Source organism: Narcine bancroftii, chromosome 4, assembly GCF_036971445.1.
Source record: "Narcine bancroftii isolate sNarBan1 chromosome 4, sNarBan1.hap1, whole genome shotgun sequence".
Taxonomy (NCBI): Eukaryota; Metazoa; Chordata; class Chondrichthyes; order Torpediniformes; family Narcinidae; genus Narcine; species Narcine bancroftii.
In genome coordinates, this window is record NC_091472.1 from 83086286 (window position 1) to 83111635 (window position 25350).

Consider the following 25350-nt stretch of genomic DNA (forward strand, 5'->3'; position numbering starts at 1 on the left):
TTGTGTAGTCTTCCAAAGGCGCTATTTGCCTTGGCAAGTCTGTTGTCTATCTCGTTGTCGATCCTTGCATCTGATGAAATGGTGCAGCCGAGATAGGTAAACTGGTTGACTGTTTTGAGTTTTGTGTGCCCGATGGAGATGTGGGGGGGCTGGTAGTCATAGTGGGGAGCTGGCTGATGGAGGACCTCCGTTTTCTTCAGGCTGACTTCCAGGCCAAACATTTTGGCAGTTTCCGCAAAACAGGACGTCAAGCGCTGAAGAGCTGGCTCTGAATGGGCAACTAAAGCGGCATCGACTGCAAAGAGTAGTTCACGGACAAGTTTCTCTTGTGTCTTGGTGTGAGCTTGCAGGCGCCTCAGATTGAAGAGACTGCCATCCGTGCGGTACCGGATGTAAACAGCGTCTTCATTGTTGAGGTCTTTCATGGCTTGGTTCAGCATCATGCTGAAGAAGATTGAAAAGAGGGTTGGTGCGAGAACGCAGCCTTGCTTCACGCCATTGTTAATGGAGAAGGGTTCAGAGAGCTCATTGCTGTATCTGACCTGACCTTGTTGGTTTTCATGCAGTTAGATAACCATGTTGAGGAACTTTGGGGGGCATCCGATGCGCTCTAGTATTTGCCAAAGCCCTTTCCTGCTCACGGTGTTGAAGGCTTTGGTGAGGTCAACAAAGGTGATGTAGAGTCCTTTGTTTTGTTCTCTGCACTTTTCTTGGAGCTGTCTGAGGGCAAAGACCACGTCAGTAGTTCCTCTGTTTGCGCGAAAGCCGCACTGTGATTCTGGGAGAATATTCTCAGCGACACTAGGTATTATTCTATTTAGGAGAATCCTTGCGAAGATTTTGCCTGCAATGGAGAGCAGCGTGATTTCCCTGTAGTTTGAGCAGTCTGATTTCTCGCCTTTGTTTTTGTACAGGGTGATGATGGTGGCATCACGAAGGTCCTGAGGCAGTTTTCCTTGGTCCCAACAAAGCTTGAAAAACTCATGCAGTTTGACATGCAGAGTTTTGCTGCCAGCCTTCCAGACCTCTGGGGGGATTCCATCCATACCTGCTGCTTTGCCACTTTTCAGTTGTTCGATTGCCTTGTATGTCTCATCCTGGGTGAGGACCCCATCCAGCTCTAGCCTTAGGGCCTGTTGAGAGAGCTGGAGCAGGGCGGAATCTTGGACTGAGCAGTTGGCACTGAAAAGAGATTGGAAGTGTTCTGACCATCGGTTGAGGATGGAGATCTTGTCGCTGAGGAGGACTTTGCCGTCTGAGCTGCGCAGCAGGCTTTGGACTTGGGGTGAGGGGCCGTACACAGCCTTTAGAGCCTCGTAGAAACCCCTGAAGTCGCCAATGTCCGCGCTGAGCTGGGTTCGCTTGGCAAGGCTAGTCCACCACTCATTTTGGATCTCCCGGAGTTTGCGCTGAAGATGGCTGCATGCGCGACGGAAGGCTTGTTTCTTCTCTGGACAGGACGGCTTTGTAAGGTGAGCCTGGTGGGCAGCTCGCTTCTTTGCCAGCAGCTCCTGGATTTCCTGGCTGTTTTTGTCGAACCAGTCCTTGTTTTTCCTGGAGGAGAAGTCCAGTACCTCTTCAGTGGATTGCAGTATGGTAGTCTTCAGCTGATCCCAGAGGGTTTCAGGGGACAAGTCCGTGAGGCGGATTGCATCATCGAGCTTTGCTTTGAGGTTTGCCTGGAAGTTTCCTCTCACTTCGTCTGACTGCAGGTTTCCAACATTGAACCTCTTTCTGGGGGCTTTACTGTTCCTGGGCTTTGGCTTGAAGTGAAGGTTGAGCTTGCAGCGAACCAGCCGGTGGTCAGTGTGGCATTCCGCGCTGGGCATGACCCTGGTGTGGAGCACATCTCGTTTGTCACTTTCTCGCACCAGGATGTAGTCCAGGAGGTGCCAGTGTTTGGATCGGGGATGCATCCAGGTGGTCTTAAGGCTGTCCCTCTGCTGAAAAAGGGTGTTTGTAATGACAAGCCGCTGTTCTGCGCAGAGCTCCAACAGGAGTTGCACTTGCCGACGCCATGCTTGCCCAGGATTCCTGGCCAGGTTTCTGAGTCTTTGCCGATGCGAGCGTTGAAGTCGCCAAGGATGACAACCTTGTCGGCTGTAGGGGTGCATTGAATGAGGTTGCGCAGGTCAGTGTACTGGTCTGCTGGTTCCGCCTGGAGTGTTGGAGCATAGACACTGATGAGGGTGATGTGACGCTTGTTTTGAAGGGGGAGTTGCATGGACATGATTCGGTCCGAGTGGCCTGTCGGAAGGTTTTCGAGTTTGGAGGCAATGGAGTTGTTGACCATGAAGCCTACACCAGATAGGCGTCATTCATCCAAAGGCTTGCCAGACCAGTAGAGTGTGTAGCCCGCGCCGCGTTCTTGGAGGCTGCCTACATCTGCCAGGCCGACTTCACTGAGAGCGGCTATGTCGATGTCAAGTCTGAGGAGTTCATATGCAATGAGGGCAGACCGACATTCAGGTCGGTGGCTGTCAGCCTTGTCTAGCTGCGCTGGGTGGGTCACGTCTCCAGAATGGAGGACCATCGCCTTCCCAAGATCGTGTTATATGCTGAGCTCTCCACTGGCCACCGTGACAGAGGTGCACCAAAGAAAAGGTACAAGGACTGCCTAAAAAAATCTCTTGGTGCCTGCCACATTGACCACCACCAGTGGGCTGATATCGCCTCAAACCGTGCATCTTGGCGCCTCACATTCCGGCGGGCAGCAACCTCCTTTGAAGAAGACCGCAGAGCCCACCTCATTGACAAAAGGCAAAGGAGAAAAAACCCAACACCCAAACCCAACCAACCAATTTTCTCCTGCAACCACTGCAACCGTATCTGCCTGTCCTGCATCGGACTTGTCAGCCACAAATGAGCCTGCAGCTGACGTGGACATTTACCCCCTCCATAAATCTTCGTCCGCGAAGCCAAGCCAAAGAAGAAAGTAAAGAGAGCAAATAGGAGGTTTGGTGAATGAGATTGAGGCTCCTGGATGTATGTTGCCTTCCAGGTGCCAAGGTCAGGGATGTCTCTGATTGAGTTCATAATATTCTGGATGGGGGTGGCCAGCATCCAGATGTCTTGGTCCACGTGGGGACTAATAATGTGGCTAGGAGTAGGGATGAGGTTATCACTGTGCTGGGAGTTAGGAAAGAAGTTAAAAATAACTTCAAGGATGGTAATCTCAGGATTGCTGCCTGTGCCATGTGCCAGTGAGATAGGAACAGGAAGTTGTGGGAGATGAATGCGTGGCTGAAGAGTTGGTGCAGTGGTTCAGATTTGTGGATCATTGGGATCTCTTCTGGGGATGGTCTGACCTGTACAAAAAGGATGGGGTGCATATGAACTGGAGGGGTAAGCAATATACTGATGGGCAGGTTTGCTGAGCTGTTGGGGAGAGTTTAAGCTAGTTTGGCGGGGGGTAGGAAACAATGTGAGTGGAGAGATTAGGGTAGAAGGACAAAAGTATGATGCTATGTTTTCTGAGTTGGCGAGAAAGGACAGGCAGGGGACGAAACATAAGTAGCCAGTTAGAAGGATTGAAATGTATCTATTTCAACACTAGAAGTATTAAGAATAAAGGGGATGAACTTGGAGCATAGATCAGTATGTGGAACTACGATGCTGTGGCTGTTATTGAAACTTGGCTGGAGGAAGGACAAGATCGAATGATGTCGGTACCAGTGTTTTAAAAAGAATAGGATGGGAGGTAGAAAAGGTGGAGCAGTATTACTGGTCAGGAATAGTGTCACAGCTATAGAAAGGGAGGTTGCTGCAGAAGGAATGTCCAGTGTGTTGGTGTGGGTGGAAGTCAGAAACAGGAAGGGAATTATCACTGTGCTGGGAGTAGTTTATAGCTCCCCCAAATAGCCCCCGAGATGCCGATAAGCAGGCAGGTTTTGGAATGGTGTGGGAAATACAGGGTTATTGTTATGGGCGAGTTCAACTTCCCTAATATTGACTGGCACCTACTGACTGCAAGATACATAGAAGGGGCTGAATTTGTCAGGGGTGTTCAAGAGTGATTCCTGACACAGTATGTGGACCAGCCGATGAGAGGAGAAGCCATAGTGGATCTGTTTCTATGGAATGAACCTGGTAAGGTAGAGGACCTCTTGACTGGGGAGCATTTTGTTGGAGAGTGACCACAACTCCCTTAGCTTCAACTTAACTATGGAAACAAATAAATCAGTCAGAAAGTGCTTAACTGGTGAAGGGATAATTATGAAGGGATGAGGCAGGAACTAGCAAGAGTAAATTGGAAAAATTGGAAACAGATGTTTAAGGGTGAAAGCGTGCAGAAGTAATGTGGAGGAAGTTTAGGGACCACTTGTGCAGGGTTCAAGATAGGTTTGTCCATCTAAGGTAAGGAAAAGATGATAGGAAAAGGGAGCCGTGGCTGCCGAAACAGGTCAGGCAATTAGTCAATAGGAAGAAAGAAACAACCATTGGACATAGGCAGCAGGAAACAGGAAGGGCTCATGAGAAGTATATGTTAGGCAGAAAGGAGCTTAAGAAAGAACTTGGGAGACCTCGAAGGGGGCATGATAAGCCCTTGGCATGTAGAAGTAAGGAGAACCCCAAGACACTTTATATGTAAAGAATGGAAGGATGACGAGAATGAAGGTGGGGCCGATAAAGGAGGAAGCATGTGGCTGAAGGTAGAGTAAGTTGGGAGTTCTAAATAAATACTTTGCATCAGTATTCACAAGAGAAAAGGATGTTGATCATGGTGAGGTTGAAATTGAACAGACCTGTGTGCTGGACAATGAGGAGATTAAGGAAGTGGAAGTGTTGGATTTTCTTTAAAAACATCAAGATTGATAAGTCTCTGGGGCCAGATCCGATATACCCGAAGCTGCTGTGGGAGGTGAGGGAAGAGATAGCTGAGGCAGTAGCTATGATCTTTGAATCCTCTGGCTGCAGGGGATGTGCCAGACGATTGGAGAATGGCAAATGTAGAAAAGGTAATAAGGAGAATCCTGGGAATTATAGCCCAGTGAGTCTTGGATCTGTGTTTAAACTAATGGAGAAGATTCTTAAGGATAGGATTTATGAGCATTTGGAGAAGTACAGTCTACTCAGGATAGTCAGCATGGCTTTGTGAAGAGAAGGTCATGCCTCACAGACCTAATTTGAGTTTTTTGAGGAGGGTAGGTGGTTGATGTGGTCTAATTGATTTTAGCAAAGCATTTGACAAGGTCTCCCACAAGAAACTCATCCAGAAATTTATGAGGCACAGGATCAGTGGAACTTTGGCTGTGTGGATAAAAATTGGCTTGCAGAAAGAAAGCAGAGAGTAGTACTGGAAGGAAAGTATTCTGCCTGGAGATCAGTGATTGGTAAAGTGCAGCAAGGATCTGTTCTGGGACCCATGCCTTTGTGAGTAAGGTTGGAGGTGTTGTGGATGGAGTTGAAGGTTACAAGAGGATTTAGACAGAATGCAGAGTTGGGTAGAAAAGTGGTAGATGGATTTCAATCGGGATAAATGTGAAGTGATGCACTTTTGAAGGACAAACCAGAAGGATGAGTACAGGATTAATGGTCAGTTACTTAAGAGTGTGGACAAACAGAGGGACCTTGGGATTCACCATATATCCTTCAAGGTCGCCACACATTTTGATAGGATAGTTAAGAAGGTCTATGGGATGCTGGGGTTCATTAATAGGGAGATTGAATTCAGGAGTAAAGAGGTTGCAATTCTACAAATCTTTGGTAAGACCTCACTTAGAATATTGTGTTCAGTTCTGGTCACCTCATTACAGGAAGTGTGTGGAAGCTATGGAGAGGGAGCAGAGGAGATGTACCAGGAGGTTGCTGGATTGGAAAAAAAAGTCTTATGAGGCAAGGTTAGCAGACCTTGGACTTTTCTCTTTGGAGCATAGAAGGATGAGAGGAGATTTGATGGAGGTCTACAAGATTGAGAGGTAGACCAGGCCAGGATCAGCAAACACAAGAGGACATGTGTACAAATTTAAGGGAAGGAAGTTTAGGGGAGACATCAGGGGTAAGTTTTTTTTTCTCTCACAGAGTTGTGAGTTCCTGGAATGCCTTACCAGGTAAGGTGGTGGAAGCTGAAACATTGGGGGCATTTAAGTAATGCTTAGATAGACACATCGATGAAAGAAAAATGGAGGGTTACAGGGTAGGGAGGGTTTAGTTTTTTTTTGGAAGGAATATATGGTTCAGCACAACATCAATTGGCAAAGGGCCTGTACTGTGTTCTATTTTTCTATGTTCTAAGACTGAAGAGGCCAAGGCTACCAGCTACCATCAAGTCAACCTTCTACAGGAGCTTTATCGAGAACTCCTGGCTGGCTGCTTCCCAGAGTTGTATGATTGCTGCAGAGAAATGGATCGGATGTCAATTGACAAGGCTATAAGAGTGGCAGAGAGGATCACTGGAGTCTCCTTCCTCCCCACCCCCTGTATTGATGTGATCTACTGGGATCATTGCCTGAAGAGACTCTGCAAAATAATTGAAGAGCCCTTGCACATCACCCAGGAGTGAGAAATGCTGAACGACCAAATGATCTGCTCACACTAACCATCTGAGACTCGTATTTGAAGCAATATTTATTTGTATAGATGAAATTCTTGTCCTGTAAGTGTATTTGTCAAATGTGTTTTGTGCCTTGTCATGTCTGTGTTTTGAACCGAGGACCGAGAACGCTGTTTCATCAGGTTGTACTTGTGCAATCAGATGATTATAAACTTGATGCATTCTGCATTTTTAATCTCTTTTCTAAAAGATTCTGTAAAGGTTTTTTGAATAATAAGAGTGATATTGCCCAAAGCAGGGATGAGGCATTTTGAGGAAAATAATTCATCCAGGTCTTTGGAGTTGCATTTCATTTGTTAGTATGCATTTTAAAGGAAAATCGATGAGCACCAAACCTCAATGATGAAGGAAATAGCTATTGTATTGCTTTATTCACCTATCACATCATCATGAGATTTCTGTCTGACTATTTTGTATCATGTTTTGACAAACACCACACATATTTTCAAGATAGCTTGATTGTTTTGTACATGTAACACAATATAGAATAATGCTTAGTAGTTTGAGTCAGTTTGATTTTTGTTTAAAACCCAGCAAGAAATATGTTCAAGATCTAAAATTGACATTACAATTGATTAGTGCCAGAGAAGTATAGAACTAATTAATACTTCTGTTTGATGTAGATCAGCTTTTATTAGCAGTGCCAGAAAGAATTAGAATTTGCATTATTTTGAGATTCAGTGAATCCAAATTGATGCACTGTGCAATCATTCACAGATAATAATCTATAATTGGAGCGCTGATTCCAGCTACTTGTGTTCATTTTTTAGCTGTGAATAAAGAATAATTCCGCTTATTAAATGATCAAGTATATTAAGGGTGTGTTAAAAGTGCAATACTATGACATGACACATATCAACTATTTTGAATTGTGTTCTGTGCTGTAATATTTTCAGCCATCCAATCACCAAAGGAAGATAAAATGATAACATTGCAGAGAGAATTTTTAAGAGCTCACTCACTGGTCACGTCTCTTTTGAGTGAAGCACATAATATTTGCAGACACTGTAATTGCAGTAAAAACACAGAAATGCTAGAGGAACACTGCAGGTCTGCAGTGTCCATGGAAGGAAGATATACATAACGGACGTTTTAGATTGGAGCCCTTCTTCAAGGTACGAGTAAAAAGCAGGCAGGCACCTGAATAAAAGACTGCGGAGGAAGGATAGGCAGCAGGAAGGAGTACAGACCATGGACAAAAGGTGTTGATTGGATATATATGAGAGAGGAAAGAGAAAAGGTGAGAATTGACTGGCGGAGGGGGGTTGTTTGGGGCTTTGTGGAAGCAGATTTAGGGGAAAAGAAACTGAGGGAAAAGAGAAAGAGCTAGAAGAAAGGAGCCACAGGGAAAGGTGGAGGTAGGTGGTAATGGAAAGCAGAGAAGTTTATATTAATGTCATCCAGTTGGACGGTGCCCTGATTAAATATGAGGCATTGTTTCTCCAGTTTTGGGGTGGTCTCAGTCTGGTAGTGCACAAGGCCGTAGATACAGATGTCAGCAAAGAAAATGGGTGGGGAAGTGAAATGGGTACTCAACGAAGTGATCTCACAGTTGATGACCCGTCTCTCTGACGTAGAGGACACCACAGCTGGAGCACTGGATGCAGTAGTTGACCCCTGCAGATTCACAAATGAAGTGTTGCTTTACTTAGAAGGACTGGGGGTGTTGAATGGTGGTGAGGGAGGAGGTGTGGGCATGTGGCACACCTCTTGTGGTCACAGGGTAGGTGCTAAGAGGGCATTTAATTGGAAGGGAGGAGTGGATGAGAGAGTCACAGGGAGCCATCTTAGTGGAAGATGGATAGGCGAAGAGCAGGGAAGAGAACTGGTGGTGGAAATGACGGAGAACAATATGTTGGATGCACAAGGTGGTGGGTAGTAGGTGAGGACAAATGGAATCCTGTCCTTGTTGGACGTGGGGAGGAGAGGGCCAAGGCATATGTGTTGGTGAGGGCAGAGTTGATGGTGGTAGAGAGGAAGCCACATTGTTTGATAAAGGAGGGCATATCTGATGATCTGGCATGGAAGACCTCATTCTGGAAGCAGATGCCACAACAATGGAGGAATTGAGAGAAAGGAATGGAAACCTTGTTGTAGATAGAGTGTGAAGGGTTGTAGTTGAGGCAGCTGTGAGTTGGTGGGTTTGTAGATGTCTGTCGAGAGTTTGCCTCCTGAGATAGAGACGTATCAAGAAAGGGAAAAGTGTTGCTAGAGATGGACCAACTGAATTTGAGAGTCAGGTGGAAGTTGACAACAAAGTGGATAAAGTAAACTAACACATCATGGGTGCATGAGATAGCACCAAAGTAGTTGTTGATTTAATGGAGGAAGAGTTGAGGGGCCTTGCCTGAGTAGGCTTGTGGCATGGACTGCTTCATAAAGCCAACAAAAAGGCAGGCTCATGCAGGTACCCATGACTACCCTTTTGACCTGGAGAAAGTGGGATTGAGTGTGAGAACAAGTACCATCTTCTGGAGGAGGGTGGTAGTGGAGGGGTACTGGTTGGGTCTATTGTCAAGAAACAAAGGATTTTGATATGGGAATGGAGATGTATAGTGATTTCATGTCCATGGTAAAGATGAGACAGTCGAGTTCAGAGGCCGTGCAAGAGAGGGGTCATTACTGCATCTGGTTTTCCCATTGTAGTCTCCTCTACATCGGAGAGACTGGACTCAGACAATAGCGGGAATCTCCCAGTGGCCACACATTTTAATACCTGCCCCATTCCCTTGCCACAGGTCTGTCCATGGGCTCATGCACTACCAGACTGAGGCTACCCCCAATTTGGAGGAATAAAGCCTCTAATTCAGTCTGGGCACTCTCCAAGCAGATGGCATTAACATCTCTGATTTCCATTAGCCCACCCCCACCCTGTATCTTTCCCTAGGTCTCTTTCCTCTAGATCTGTGTCTCTCTCTTCCCTTTTCTTTCTGCCTGTTTTTCTCTAGCTCTGCTTCCTTAGAGCTCCAAATCCCATCCTCCCCCAGTCACTTCTCATCTTTCCTCTCTCCTGTGTCCCATCCGTAGCCAATTAACACCTTTTATTTGTTGATCTGAACTCCTCCCCCACCCATACTTCCCTCCCCAGTCTCTTATTCATGCATCTGCCTGCATTTTACTCATACCTTAAAAGGGCTCAGGTTCAAAATGTTGGTTATATATCTTTACCTCCTATGACGTTGCAAGGCCTGCTGAGTTCCTCCAGCATTTTGGTAGCTCAAAAGATAACATTAGCCAATTAAATATAACTGATTGTTTTTAATGTATACAACTTTCCACTCTTTTTCTGAAATGTTCTCTCTGTACACACACATGCACACACTCTGTTTTGCTTTCTCTATCTTTGCTCTCTCATTTTCATCTTTACTCTCTGCATGACTGCAAATATTATGCAAATGGGTTATATCTCATGAGGTAAATGTATAATTTACTGTTAAGCTAACATTGAATTGATTTGTACGATAGTGTTTGGGAACGATGAAGCAGACTTGGTAAACTTGAGTCTTGCAGGAGAATCTCGGTGTCCATGCTACAGCCATCTTTCTCAATCCTTCCAGTTTTTTTTATGAACCTAAATAGTTATTGATTTGCCATATTACTCTGATTTTCCCATTGTATCTTTTAATTTGACATTTCTCCATTTATTTTAAAAATAATAATTTTGAATGTGTACATCTTCAAGTAGTTATCCTTTGATTAGTAATTTGGAGGAGAAACAGGAATGAGTTAACCCACAGAATTTGTGTTTCTGTGTGTGATGTTATGCAAAATATAAGATGCCATTTTAATAAAAATCATATTGTTATTCCTTACAATGATGCAATGATCAAACTACATCCTGAAATGATGACTTTTTTCATTGTTTTATGCCACCCTCTTTTGGCAATTTGAAGTGCAAAATCAACTGTATATTTTATGAAACATTTATGTGCTGGCTTCACTAAAGAATGGCACTAGCAAAGGATCCAGAATTAAGTCCTATTTCCCTGAAAGCCCAATCACCATTCAGTAAATTGGTGCTGTGCCTCGGATTCACTTTTCTTTTTCATTTCCAAATCATTTTTCAGTTAAGTTCCAACATATTATTTCATGTATGAAGAAGTTAAGTCTCAACTTCAAAAGATTTTGCTTGAAGAGTAAAACACCCAGTATCCGGCACTATGGGGATTGGTGGATGCTGGATAAGTGAATTTCGGTAGTGAGACTGTGTATTGTGTGTAATTGTCAAATTAACCACTAGGGGGCACCAATTTTTTGCCATTGGTTGCTTGAATTCCGGATAATGGAGATTTTACTGTAATTCGATTATAATGCAAGTGTGGCATCTCAGCTGGGAAATGTATGTGTTTATAATAGATTCAGGTCATATGTAGAGCAATTGTTTTTCCTGGTGACAGTCTATGGCACGTGGGAAAAGTTTCTAAATGAGGAGTAGTTTAAGCTTTGGAACAGAGATGAAGTGAATTTTTTCCCCATATGGAAAGTAATTAACCCATTGGAGTTCACAATCTGAGTGCTCCAGAGGCTTCATGTGAAGAGAATCAAGGATTTTGAGAATAGAATTTGAAAATGAGGTAGATTAGCCATGATTTTAATGAATGGGAGAGCAGGCTCAAAGGATGCAACTTGCTTCTGCTGTTATGTTCTTGTGTTTTCTTATTTGTACAAACAGATTTATTAACTGTTTTAATAATTGTCAAATATTTATCATTATTTTAGGAGGAAACCTTAGCTCTTCGAAAAGAAGGAATTGGTGTGGTTTTGGATTCAGAATTACCTCATTTAATTGGTATTGATGATGACCTACTTAGTACAGGAATTATTTTATACCATCTCAAGGTAAAGGTGACTTTTATAACCTAGAATATCCTATCTTGAACATGTCAGAAAATTATAAATCAATTTTCTATCATCGAAATATTGTACAGAGAAATGTCACCAGATTACTAGGTAAGGTTGGCACCTCAAAACTCATTGGGGGGTGGGGGAGGGGGGGGGGAGTTATTTGTTCAAAAACTCAAGATGTAATCACGAAATAGCTTCATACATAAAACGTGTCTAGGATTTGTCAACTTGTAATGGAAAAATGTACAAATATTAGTTGAATTGATTTGAAATGCAGAGGCAGAATGAACTCTTAATTATCAAAGGTGATGGAATAGAGCACCTCGTAAATAATACAAGTACACAAGTCATGTATTTTACATTATATACTTTATTCCCGAAAATATACTGGCCCTCCTTCATTTTAAATGTTCTAGTTTTTAATTCTTAATGGCATGATTCTATTTGGAGTGGTTTGTAAACATATTTGCAATTAATCATTTGATCTTCTTTAAATTAAATCATAACATCTATTGTAAAGATTATACATTGGAAATAACATTTGTATTTCATCTGAGTATTTTAACACCAAATCAAGTAATTTGAAATGATTGTAACTTCAGTCATTAACTTAGATTTTATTTATTTAGTGGCAATTGTTCTTTCATTTTGCTTCCACCTTATAAGCATGCATTATCTTCTTTAATAGGAGGGCAAAACATATGTTGGTCGAGAAGATGCTGCCACTGAGCAAGACATTGGTTAGTTTATTTAGTGTTCTTTGAGAATTCATCCTTGATTACCTTACCTTCTTTACTGTTCTACTTTCTTTGACACACCTTTACTTCAGAAATGTCATCCGTAAAACACAAGTACTTTTCTGTCTAGTCTGATGACATTCAACTCTACTGCCATTTATGCTGTACCTGGTAATGGATGACAAGAAACTTTCCTTCACTAAATACTGGGATGATGGAAACAACTATTTTTGGCCCCCATTGCCAGCTATGTTCCCAGCAGTTCTCAACCAATGGACTGTGGCCCACTGGTAGGCCACAATGTGTTTCCATGTGGGTCTCTAAAAATAAATTAGATAAAGATGTGTTTCTGACAGAGTTGCCTTTGACTTGAAAATATTACTCAGTCATTGCCACTAATGGACCATAGCATGTTAGGCCAGAAGTCAGGTGGGCCTTAGACCAAAAGAAGGTTGAGAACCACTGCTAGCCTTTCATTCTCTTCCTTCATCTTGCAAATATCTAAAGTTAAACTTAATTATTGCTAACCTTAATTTTATGTGTGTCCTTGAGGTCAGGTTCTTTAGAATCCCTAGTCTCCTTTAAGGGAGATCTCCCTGACTGCATTATTCTCTCATTTAAGACTCTTCAAACAAATTAAGCTGCTTTGCCTTAATCATATATGGTCATTTAATAGCTTTCAAGATTCATTTATTGTCACATAAGACAGTAAAATCCTCGTTATTTGGAATTCAACCAGCTGGCAGCTGTAATCAACTGGCAAAAAAAATTGCAAAAAATAAATAGATAAAAAATTTGAAACCATAATATTGATGCCCCCTAGTAGTTAGTTTGCAGGAAAAGCATGTTGCGTGATTGGAATCGACCAATCCCCATGGGTGCTGTATTCAGGGGATGTGACTGTATTCCATAAAATTTCCTTCTGCCTTCCATAAGGTAGACAAAGACTTGCCATTAGTATTGCTAGGCACCCCTGACAGAAAGAGAGAAAGAGTAGGAAAAGAGGGTCCCTTCAGAGACGCAGAGTGTCCACGGATTCTCCTTCAGCGATCCCGCAGCCTCTGCAATTGCATAGACCCTGTTCGATTAATCACCAACCTGAGCTCCAGTGACTTTCAATTTGCAATAGATGGGTGAACACAGTGAGGCATTTTGCTACTTGTAAATTCTATTTATAATGCAAATTGTTTTAACTTTGCAACAGAATGTGCATGTGACACTTCTGTTTAACCAGATGAACAGCAAGCTGTACCCCTCCTATGTCTTTGTGATCTCAAATTTCAAACTTTTTTTCCACATTGTCTTTTCCCATTTCATAAAGAGGGCTGAAAATTTTATTTTGTTCATTCTGTTCATTTTATTACTTTCCCCAGCAAGTCTCTTGGGTTGTATCAGACTGTTCTGTGGCTCTGCTCACCTCCAGGTTGAACTACTTCCCAACATCTGCTCCATCTTTGATTTTTTTCAATACCATATCAATTGTCCACTTCCACATCTACCTCAAGTCATCTGCAGCTGAAATTCTTCATGTCATTTTGCACTCCGATCAGCTTTATTTTTGTTGCGCTAAATTGGCAAAAGGTCCACAGACATTGAATTTAAAAATCCAACCCTTTTTGAGCTCTTCCCCCCCCCCCCCGCCTTGTTGCATTGTTTCCTTGTATTCCTCTTCAGCGCTTCATCTACTCCATTCCTTTATTTTTGCCCCTTCTCCATCAACTTCACTGCTGTCAGTTTTCCTGAGGTTACAAGAATTTAGTCTTTATACATGTATGCCTTTCTACCCTTGTTAAAACTTTTAAAAATAAACCAAAAGCTATGAGGTTTGATATCGTGCATGATTGGACTCCTCTTCTGATTGCCAAAATCCCACACTGTTATCTGTTATTAACAAGTTATAAATCACCATATTTATTTGGTTGGGAGCAGCTTAACAGCACACAAGAAAGATCCAGGTCAAAGTATCTTGCTTTGTTTAATGCCCTCTGCCAACTAAACATTCATTCCTCCATCCCTGGCACATCACTAAACTTTTGCAGAAGTTGCTCATCAATAGAATGCCAACAGGAAACCCCTAAACCTCTTCCACCATGGACAATGGAGCAGTACATGGGGATGCAATCACCAGGATTCCTGTCCAGAGTTCATATCTGTCTTTGAAATATATTGCTGCCCTTTTATTTTCATTTGGTCTAAATCTTGCGTAATACCTTGAGCAGGATTGAAATAGTTCATGATGGAGCTTGAAAACATTTCTGGATAGGCATTTCTGGTAAGTCTGGCCTTACCAATGATGAATAAATTTTGCAAATTATTTTTTTTTAAAGAGCTTTTTGCTATCTCAATTTTTTTGTTATCCTTTCTCATTTTGTTTGCCGTTTTCTTTTTCCTATAAAACACTTGGAGACATTTAGTTTTATTAAAATTGCTACACAAGTATAAATTGTTTTAATTCAGAATATTTAATTTGTATTTTTTTAAGGTTTTGTCTGAATTGCATGTTCAAATATTGCTCACAATAGATGTCATACACATACTCCTACAATGTAGTCATGTTTCACTTTCTGAAATTGCATTATTTAGGAATTGGTTTTCCTTTAGTCTGATACATTTATGGTCATTTTTATTAAGGATCAGATGAATATTTGAAGAAATTTTTAAAAGATGTTCAGTAATCCGTATCCTGGATTAACTGCATATTCAGAGTTATTTGGTCCAACAGTGGCCTGAACTATTGTTGGAGGAAAAAAACAGGTTGACACTGAATCAATTTTATCTTGCAGTTCTCCATGGTCTTGATTTAGAAAGTGAACACTGCATCTTTGAAAACGTGAATAACAGAGTAACTGTAATACCACTAAACAGTGCACAGTGCTCTGTCAATGGAAATCCTATCAATGAACCCACTCAATTAAATCAAGGTAACTATACTTTTTAAAAAAAAAACAAATTTATTTAATAACTCTACCAGGCAGAGCATTGATCAGCAAAGCATATAGAATATGAAGCCATAAAGCAAAAACAATATTCAATTTTATTTTAAATGATGAATACACAAAAACACAAGAAATAAGACTAAGAATAAAATGTGTGGCTTACTCCCTGAAATTCCTTAGATCTTGGTTCCAACTTTAATACATGAATGGCTGATCCTCAAGCTCCGCTCTATTTTCTGGCACCAATACCCTTAGCACCCAGAAATCTGTCAGTCTTTGTTTTGAATTGTCTTGATGACTGATCTTCCACAACTCTCTGCTGTATAGTTCATGTTTATTGTATTCTGCTTGTGCATGTCCAACCTGACAGTCCATAGTGCAAAATACACTCTACACACAAATGACCTTTAAACATTGCAATGCAAAATAAATAAATAGATAGGTATAAATGATTGATCGTTTTAGAGAATTGTTTAACAGTTATTGGCTGTGGGAATAAGTTGTTCCCAGCCTGGCAGTCTGGTTTTTATGCTCCTATACCTCTTCCTTGGTAGCATCTCAAAGACTGCAGGCTGGGTGCTCAGGATCCTCAATGATTCTCTGAGTCCTCTTAAGTACTGTTCCCTGTAGATATCAATAGAGAGAAGGGAGACTGCCAAAATGTTTGGCCTGGAAGTCAGCCTGAAGAAAACTGAGGTCCTCCATCAGCCAGCTCCCCACCATGACTACCAGCCCCCCTACATCTCCATCGGGCACACAAAACTCAAAACGGTCAACCAGTTTATCTATCTCGGCTGCACCATTTCATCAGATGCAAGGATCGACAACGAGATAGACAACAGACTCACCAAGGCAAATAGCGCCTTTGGAAGACTACACAAAAGAGTCTGGAAAAACAACCAACTGAAAAACCTCACAAAGATAAGTGTATACAGAGCCATTGTCATACCCACACTCCTGTTTGGCTCCGAATCATGGGTCCTCTACCGGCATCACCTACGGCTCCTAGAACGCTTCCACCAGCGTTGTCTCCGCTCCATCCTCAACATTCATTGGAGCGAATTCATCCCTAACATCGAAGTACTCGAGATGGCAGAGGCCGACAGCATCGAATCCACGCTGCTGAAGATCCAACTGCGCTGGGTAGGTCACGTCTCCAGAATGGAGGACCATCGCCTCCCCAAGATCGTGTTATATGGCGAGCTCTCCACTGGCCATCGTGACAGAGGTGCACCAAAGAAAAGGTACAAGGACTGCCTAAAGAAATCTCTTGGTGCCTGCCACATTGACCACCACCAGTGGGCTGATATCGCCTCAAACCGTGCATCTTGGCGCCTCACAGTTCGGCGGGCAGCAGCCTCCTTTGAAGAAGACCGCAGAGCCCACCTCACTGACAAAAGACAAAGGAGGAAAAACCCAACACCCAACCCCAACCCACCAATTTTCCCCTGCAACCACTGCAACCGTGTCTGCCTGTCCCGCATCGGACTTGTCAGTCACCAATGAGCCTGCAGCTGACGTGGAGATTTACCCCCTCCATAAATCTTCGTCCACGAAGCCAAGCCAAAGAAGACAAAACCTATCAACCTCCTCTCGGTAAGCCAGCTCATCGTTGTTGCTGATGTTTCATCATGGGCAAACAATGATTCTGTTGGAACTGAACCTGGCAGTACAGTTATGACTTAGTAGTGTCAGTAACCAGAGGTGCACCATTTCTCATTGTGATGGGGCTTGAGGTTTTGCTGCTAATCTGGACAGACTGATCTTTGTATCAAGAAGTCCAGGATTCAGTTCAGAGATGTGTACTGAGTCCCAGTGAGGACAGTTTATCCACTAGCCTCTGAGGTATGATTTGCGTTAAAAGCCGAGATGGTCAATATACAACAGTCTGGCATACGAGGCATCGTTTTCTAGATGGGTAGGAAAGAGTGGAGGGTCAGGGCAATTGCATTGGCTGTGGATCGGTTTGCCTGATGGGCAAACTAGAATGGGCCCATTGTCACTGGTATATGTGCTTTGATGCGCTCTGATACCAGTCGCTCAAAGTGCTTCATAATCATGGAGGTCATTGCCACTGGACGATGGTCATTTTGTTCAGCTACTCTCGCCCTCGGGCTCTGGGCTAATATGGCTGCCTTCAAACCTGCGGGGATAATGAAATGCTGGACTGAGATATTGAAGATGTCTGTTGGGATCTCAGTCAGCTGCTCTGAACAGTCAATTAGCACCCAACCAGGTGTGTATTCATGTCCTACTGCTTTGTGCAGATTCACCCTGGAAAGGGCCCTCCTCATCTCAGCTGCTGCTGCTTTGCAGGGTGCCTGTTCTTCAGTTAGGAAGTGGCTTTCTTTGGTGTTGTGTTGTTTTATGCATTGAACTGTGCCATGAAGGTGTTCAGCCTGTCAAGAAGGGAAGTATGATTATCACTGACTCACAAGGTTGACTTGTGATCCATTATGGTTTTAATACCTTGTCATGTGCTTCTTGTGTCACCATTGTCAGTTTTCTGTGTATTTTCTGTGCTTAACTCATTTTGCCTTCCCAATTGTCTTGGAGAGTTCAGCCCTTGCTGTTCTTCATGCATAATTCTTTTTATTTTATTTTTGGTTTTCAAGCATACAGCTGTTACATAAATATAGTAAAATAGCTTATATGGCATGTAGATACAAAATATAAATCCTCTTTTTTTATTAAAAAATATCCACACATATTGATAACAAAACCAAAATAAAATCCCAAAGGAATAACATTCCAGCCACCCCCCCCACCCCATTTTCTACCTTCCTTTTAACTTAAACAAGATAAATGGATAGCTTCATGCTTAATTCTTAGTATAGAATTCCAAAATTTAACTGCCCTCTGAGTTGATAAACATTTTCCTCAACTCGGTGCTAAACAGTCTACCCTATAGAGTACAACTTGAATGTCGCTTGGAATATTTCCTAATATCTGGATAATGTCCGAAAGACTGGAGAAAATTTAAAAAGTTGGTAATTTGTGTACCAAGAATGGACTCTTCTTTCATATGGTATGAAACAAATTTCAAGGAAAGAATAAAATGACACATATCCCTGTTGATAAAAGTAGAATTTATTTAATTTAGCATGTGAAATGGAATATAGATGTGAGTTATGGAAGTGTAGCCTCTGGCATAATTTAAGAAATAATAGAATGATAGAGTTTTGATTGGCAATTGTGGAATGCCTGAACTTTCTTCCTTTGTTTCTGAAATCTTTATCCATGATGAATACCTCTTTAGTTTTTATTTCTCCAGTGTTCCCTTTGATATTTCATCCAACACAAACAACAATGTATTGAAAAGTGTTATGATCTATCAGAATAGTCACCCCAAATCTTAACAGATCACTTTTCAGCGAATTGTGAGAAGATTCTTATCGCGAAATTGCTCATCTCTTTTCTCTTTGGCTTGGCTTCGCGGACGAAGATTTATGGAGGGGGTAAATGTCCACGTCAGCTGCAGGCTCGTTTGTGGCTGAAAGGTCCGATGCGGGACAGGCAGACACGGTTGCAGCGGTTGCAGGGGAAAATTGGTGGGTTGGGGTTGGGTGTTGGGTTTTTCTTCCTTTGCCTTTTGTCAGTGAGGTGGGCTCTGCGGTCTTCTTCAAAGGAGGTTGCTGCCCGCCAAACTGTGAGGCGATTTCAGCCCACTGGCAGTGGTCAATGTGGCAGGCACCGAGAGATTTCTTTAGGCAGTCCTTGTACCTTTTCTTTGGTGCACCTCTGTCACGGTGGCCAGTGGAGAGCTCGCCATATAACACGATCTTGGGAAGGCGATGGTCCTCCATTCTGGAGATGTGACCCACCCAGCGCAGCTGGATCTTCAGCAGCGTGGACTCGATGCTGTCGACCTCTGCCATCTCGAGTTCTTCGACGTTGGGGATGAAAACGCTCCAATGAATGTTGAGGATGGAGCGGAGACAATGCTGGTGGAAGCGTTCTAGGAGCCGTAGGTGATACCGGTAGAGGACCCATGATTCGGAGCTGAACAGGAGTGTGGGTATGACAACAGCTCTGTATACGCTTATCTTTGTGAGGTTTTTCAGTTGGTTGTTTTTCCAGACTCTTTTGTGTAGTCTTCCAAAGGCACTATTTGCCTTGGCAAGTCTGTTGTCTATCTCGTTGTCGATCCTTGCATCTGATGAAATGGTGCAGCCGAGATAGGTAAACTGGTTGACCGTTTTGAGTTTTGTGTGCCTGATGGAGATGTGGGGGGGCTGGTAGTCATGGTGGGGAGCTGGCTGATGGAGGACCTCCGTTTTCTTCAGGCTGACTTCCAGGCCAAACATTTTGGAGTTTCCGCAAAACAGGACGTCAAGCGCTGAAGAGCTGGCTCTGAATGGGCAACTAAAGCGGCATCATCTGCAAAGAGTAGTTCACGGACAAGTTTCTCTTGTGTCTTGGTGTGAGCTTGCACCCACTAATATAGCCCATCATCATTGCTGGAAATCCAAAAGCACTTGAAATGAAACGTGCTCAGCATTGACTAGCGTTATAGGAATTTTAGTGTTTATTTCAACCATTTTAAATTATTATGGGTCTTTAATTATGGACTTTAAATGTTTGCTATTTTGTCAATATCTTATTGGATCACCAGCCTCAGTTGTGTTACTGTCTAGGGAAAGAGATCTTGATCTACATGACCACTTTCTAGTGAACTTCATATTGGCATGATCTAATGGAATTCTTTAGATTAAATGAAAATAGAAGATGATGAAAACACTTGACTGGTCAGGTAACATCAATAGAAATAGAAACAGAGTTAACATTTCAGGTCAGTCGCAAACCGAAGAACACCACATTATTTAGAAGATTAATAATTTAATACATAATCTATTTTTAAGTATTTGTAGAATTGATAGGTTCCTTTCGTCATCTGCATAATCAAAATACACTTGATAACATCAATTACAAAGTGGTGCAAATTAAATTGAAAACTTCAGATGCATTTTTAGAAGATTATAGACCTACTTTAAATACTAATGAGAAAAGCTGCTTTGTTACTTATCTTAAAAAAAACACATCAATACAAATGAGGCTGGAATGACCAATTGCAGTTGAGAGGATCATTTAAACATTGGTACAAGAGATTGAGAATTTTAGGACCGACAGGTTGATATTAAATATTAATGGTCTTTGCTGAAATGTTCTCTGCTACTTCTTGCACTAGTCATTCAGTCATAACCTTTTTGAGACAAGGCGCAAATTATTTTTTGTAAATAAGCAGCATCTTGTTTTCATACATTGGTCTTGGTAACTATATACTTAGTAAACGCGCTTCAGTTATATTTACGACAATATTTCAGTATGTCGATAAATCTTTGTGACTCAAAAGATTCAACTTTTTACCCTTAAAGGAGCTGTCATATTGCTTGGGAGAACAAACATGTTCAGATTTAATCATCCTAAGGAAGCTGCTAAACTCAGGGAGAAAAGGAAGGTACGTTAAGTTAAGTTGTAGCGGGCGGCACTGATCTGCAAGCAAACCAGGTCGTGGAGGTGCAGACTCGCACTGGGCTGGTTGGGGGGGTGGGGTGCAAAGGATCATGGGAATGGTGCTGATAAACTCTCTGAGAGTTCCAGTGAAGTTAGTTGGTTGGTTCCACTCACTCACAAATTCTATGGGTTTTTTTTTCTTTCAATCACTGCACAGCACAACAACCCCAAGCTAATCATTTTTTTTTAAATGAAAGTTTAATGTGGAAAGCAGGTTTTTCAAATGAATTGCTAGATTAAAAGAGCAACCACATAACTATGGGGGAGGAAATAATAGGTACACTGCTCTATTTTCCAATTGTCAAAAGGTACATTAGTTTGAATTGAAGCCACATTTGGTATTCACACTTTAGTAGGTTTTCCTCTTTAGATTGTGTCTTAATTGACTCATCAGCAAGTAGGATGAAGATGTGATTTGGGTCTGGAAATGTGTACCTTTTTCATCACCTTAATACATTCTGAACAGAGTAACCCGAGGTGTGATCTTAAAAAAAATTCAGTTGACAGAGAATGCAATGTGTTGAACTGATCATTCATAATAAATTTTAAAAGATGAACATAATAAGATCATGTTAGTTAAAGAAATATTGGAACATTGAAGTCAGAGATGGATTTTTTTATTAAAACATAGATTCAAGTTCAGCAATCAGCATCACAGAACAAAATTCCAGCAGAAACCACAAACCACTGATCAACTAGTGTACCGTGTGGATCGTGGGACTGTGCTCTGCTGCCACCAAATGTTTTTCGCTTGACCATTGGTACCTGTCTTAAGTCAGCTAATTACTGTTGGCCTTGCTGATGACAAGCTAATCTCTGGAAACAGACCCAAGTAAACTGAAAATGACTTCTAATAGGAAAAGGTAGATTTTGTATCTTCACTATCCAGAAGCATTATGGATAGTATTCTCATTGAGCGAATAAAATTCAAGAAAAAGGTTAAAGCATAACAGCAGGATTTTGACCAATTCCTAATATTTGAAAGGCACAATTTTATTTTAGATTTTCTGTTGATTTTTATTTGCAGTTTTCACAATAAAGTAAATATCACTAAATTTTATAAATCTATTTTGATTGGTTTTAACTTTTTTTTCCAATTTCGTAGAGTGGCTTGCTGTCTACCTTTAGTTTATCCATGACGGACCTTTCCAAGTCATGTGAAAGTCTTTCAACAGTCATGTTTTATAATCCAGGGTATGTATGAATGCAATTCCAGTTGACAGTTCTTTTTGTTTTATTTTCTTGTTATCTTAAATGGCACAATGGCATTTTTTCCAAACTGGTGTTGGGTAAAGGTAAGTAAAACTTAATATTGTCCATCTCAGTTGTTATGAGTCACTGGCCATTTAGTGAAGTTCTCAAAAGGATTGATGATTCTGTAGCTATGATTAATGGCAAGAGAAACTAATTTTGGGTAATGAGCCTTTTAAAGACTATTGTGACAAAATGTATTGGAATTAAGTGAATTTAGCAATAATGCTCGGTAAAATGGACTTGATTTTTAAAGTGTAGTTTAGTTAGGCTCCGGCATATGTGATTTTTTTTTTAGGCTGCATGGTTAGCTCAGTGCTCTTACAGTGAATCGGGGTTTGAATCGCATGCTGTCTGTAAGGAGTTTGTACATTCTCCCAGTGTCTGCATGTGTTTCCCCTGGGTGCTCCAGTTTCCTCCCACCCTTCAAAACATGCTGGGGTTGTAGGTCAATTGGGTGGCAAGAGCTTGTGGGCCGAAAATTCCAAGCTGTATGTCTAAATTTTTTTTTAATCAGTATAAACTTGGAGTAGGTGACTCAGCCCTACTGTTCTGTCAAGATGTGCAAGACTTATTTCAATTTCACATTGGTTCTGTTATCCAGTAATATTTAAAATACTTGCTTATCAAGGGCCAATCTACCATTGACCTAAAAGACATTGTTTCCACCATCCTTTGAGAAAGAAAGTTCTGAAATCATAACCTTCTGAGAAAGAATTTTGTCTCATTTCTCTCTTCAGCTTTTAGGAAGTCCCCCCAGATTTGGATTATCCCGAAGGGGAACTATCCCGTCCAGAACCATAATGTCAAAATGTTCCAGATGTTTGATATTTCAGTCAACTCCCCATTCATTCTTCTGAAGTCCAGTAGATACAACTGTGTCTTTCCTCATCAGGCAATTTACTTATTCTTGATATTAGTCTTATAAATTTCCTTTGGACTGCTTCAATTAATAGACCAGTACTCACAAAATAATCCAGACATAGTCTGGCCAATGCCCAATGTGACTGGAGCATAGCTCCCCTTTGATATTCAGTTGCACATCAATAAACATTAACATTATATTCCTAGTAACTTGTTGTGTATCATATCAGCATTTTACACCCAAGTCCCTCTGATCACAGCTCTGCAATCTTTCACCATTGAAGTTTTTTTTACCACAAAATTGGACTATTCCATTTGACAGACCATTGCCTACTTGTGTTCAATTGTAACTTCCTTGTGTCGTCCTCATAACTATCCTATTTTATGTCATCAACAAATAATATCCATAACTAGTGCCTTCATTTACTGGATCATATAATTTAAAAATGTTGAGGCCCCAGCATCAATTCCTGTGGCACACCTTGTCAATCATAAAAAGATCATTTTATGACACACTCTTCTTAGTGCCCATCTTCTCTCCATGTAAGTATGTAATATCTTAATTCAATGAGGTTTTATTTTCAATAACTTTTAATGCTGCACCTTTTCAAATTTCTTCTGAAAATCCAAGTGTGGCACTGTTTTCTGCTGCTTCCCCAATGCCCAAGACATTAGAACATTAAATTGGTCCTGTGTGATTTCCCTTTCACAAAATCATGTTGATTTTGCCAAATTACTTTGAATTATTTTAAGTACCTGTTATCTTTCTTTCTTTGGCGTGGCTTCGCAGACGAAGATTTATGGAGGGGTAAATGTCCACGTCAGCCATTGTCACTTGACTGGCATTACACTAACTTGCCTATTGTTTGCCCATTTTTTTTGAAAGTTTCATTTGGTTTTTTTTTAATCTTGAACTTTCCCTGAATCTTGAGAATTGTAGAAAAAATAAATGCATCAGCTTTTTTCGTTAAATATTTTTTAAGATCTAATGAAGCAAGCCATCAAAACCAGGGGACTTATCAACCCACAATTTCAGAAGTTTCTTCAATATCATTGTTAATATTTTTATTTTCCCTAGCTCTTCCATTTCCCAAGTTACAGATATTTCACAGCTGCTATTGTAACACCAGCTGATGCAAATTTTATTTAATCCATCACCTTATTTTCCATTGTTAATTGCCCAAATTTATTTTCTGTTGGACCAACTTTCACTCTTATTAATAATTTTAGAATTACTTGCTACCCATCATAGATTTCTAACCAGGTTCTTTTTGTGTTTGCATTTCCCTTCATTATTTTCAGTTTCTGTTCCTGTCCTATTTTCTGACCTGCCTCCCATGCTATTTTTATTTAAAATCGAACCTGCTTTGAGTTAACTGCTAATAGTGGATCTTATTTGACTTTTTTCTTGCCAGAATGTAGCCATTCTTTGTATTTTGTAAGATCTAAAGATCTACCACTATATCCCACCACAATGATCCAATTACTCAACTCATGGCTTTTTGAGCCATGCACCCCCCCTTACAAATCCATTCACAGTATATGATTTTAAAAATAAATGGCTTGCACAACACTGCTAATGATGTAATGCAAGTGTATGATAAAAGTCGGAGGAGTTCACGTGCGATGAGGGCAGACCGACGTTCGGGTCGGTGGCTGTCAGCCTTGTCTAGCATGGTTCTGATGTTCCAGCATGCTAGCTTGAGTTTGAGCATCTTTTGAGGGGGAGGACGTGCAAGGGGAGGACGTGGACCTGTCCTCGGGCCTGCGCAAAGGAGCTTTTAGGTGGAGTGCAGTGCGTGCAGTACTGGCCCCACCCTTTACACCCATGGTTCGTGTGCCTGGGACGTGGCAGCGAGGTCCTTGGGTCGTAGGTTTTATAGCGGAGTGGCCTTCTCCTATGAGGTTTCTTACCCGGGCTGGAGGGGCCTGCCTCCCCTCCTAGGTCGGACCATACCTTGACATCGACATAGCCGCTCTCAGTGAAGGCCGCCTTGCAGATGTAGGCAGCCTCCAAGAATGCGGCGCGGGCTACACACTACTGGTCTGGCAAGCCTGTGGATGAACGACGCCTATCTGGTGTAGGCTTCATGATCAAGAACTCCATTGCCTCCAAACTCGAAAACCTCCCGACAGGCCACTCGGACCGGATCATGTCCATGCAACTCCCCCTTCAAAACAAGCGTCGCATCACCCTCATCACGGTCTATGATACAACCCTCCAGGCGGAACCAGCAGACCAGTACACTGACCTGCGCAACCTCATTCAACGCACCCCTACAGCCGACAAGGTTGTCATCCTTGGCAACTTCAACGCTCATGTCGGCAAAGACTCAGAAACCTGGCCAGGAATCCTGGGCAAGCATGGCGTCGGCAAGTGCAACGACAACGGGCGCCTCCTGCTGGAGCTCTGCGCAGAATAGCGGCTTGTCATTACAAACACACTTTTTCAGTAGAGGGACAGCCTTAAGACTACCTGGATGCATCCCCGATCCAAAAACTGGGACGTCCTGGACTACGTCCTGGTGCGAGAAAGAGACAAACGAGATGTGCTCCACGCCAGATTCATGCCCAGCACGGAATGCCACACTGACCACTGGCTGGTTCGCTGCAAGCTCAACCTTCACTTCAAGCCAAAGTCCAGGAACAG

The 25350-nt window shown here is 42.0% G+C and overlaps 1 protein-coding gene across 7 annotated transcripts in view; it reads left to right on the top strand.

Moving 5' to 3' along the window:
* kif16ba (kinesin family member 16Ba) overlaps window positions 1–25350 on the top strand; it is a 200215-nt gene that overhangs the window by 101953 nt on the left and 72912 nt on the right. For all 7 annotated transcript variants that reach the window (XM_069931784.1, XM_069931783.1, XM_069931787.1 and 4 more), the window contains 5 exons: window positions 11273–11392; window positions 12087–12138; window positions 14919–15056; window positions 20447–20529; window positions 21691–21779. In XM_069931784.1, coding sequence (XP_069787885.1) covers window positions 11273–11392; window positions 12087–12138; window positions 14919–15056; window positions 20447–20529; window positions 21691–21779 — 482 coding nt within the window. The remainder of the gene's footprint in view (window positions 1–11272; window positions 11393–12086; window positions 12139–14918; window positions 15057–20446; window positions 20530–21690; window positions 21780–25350) is intronic.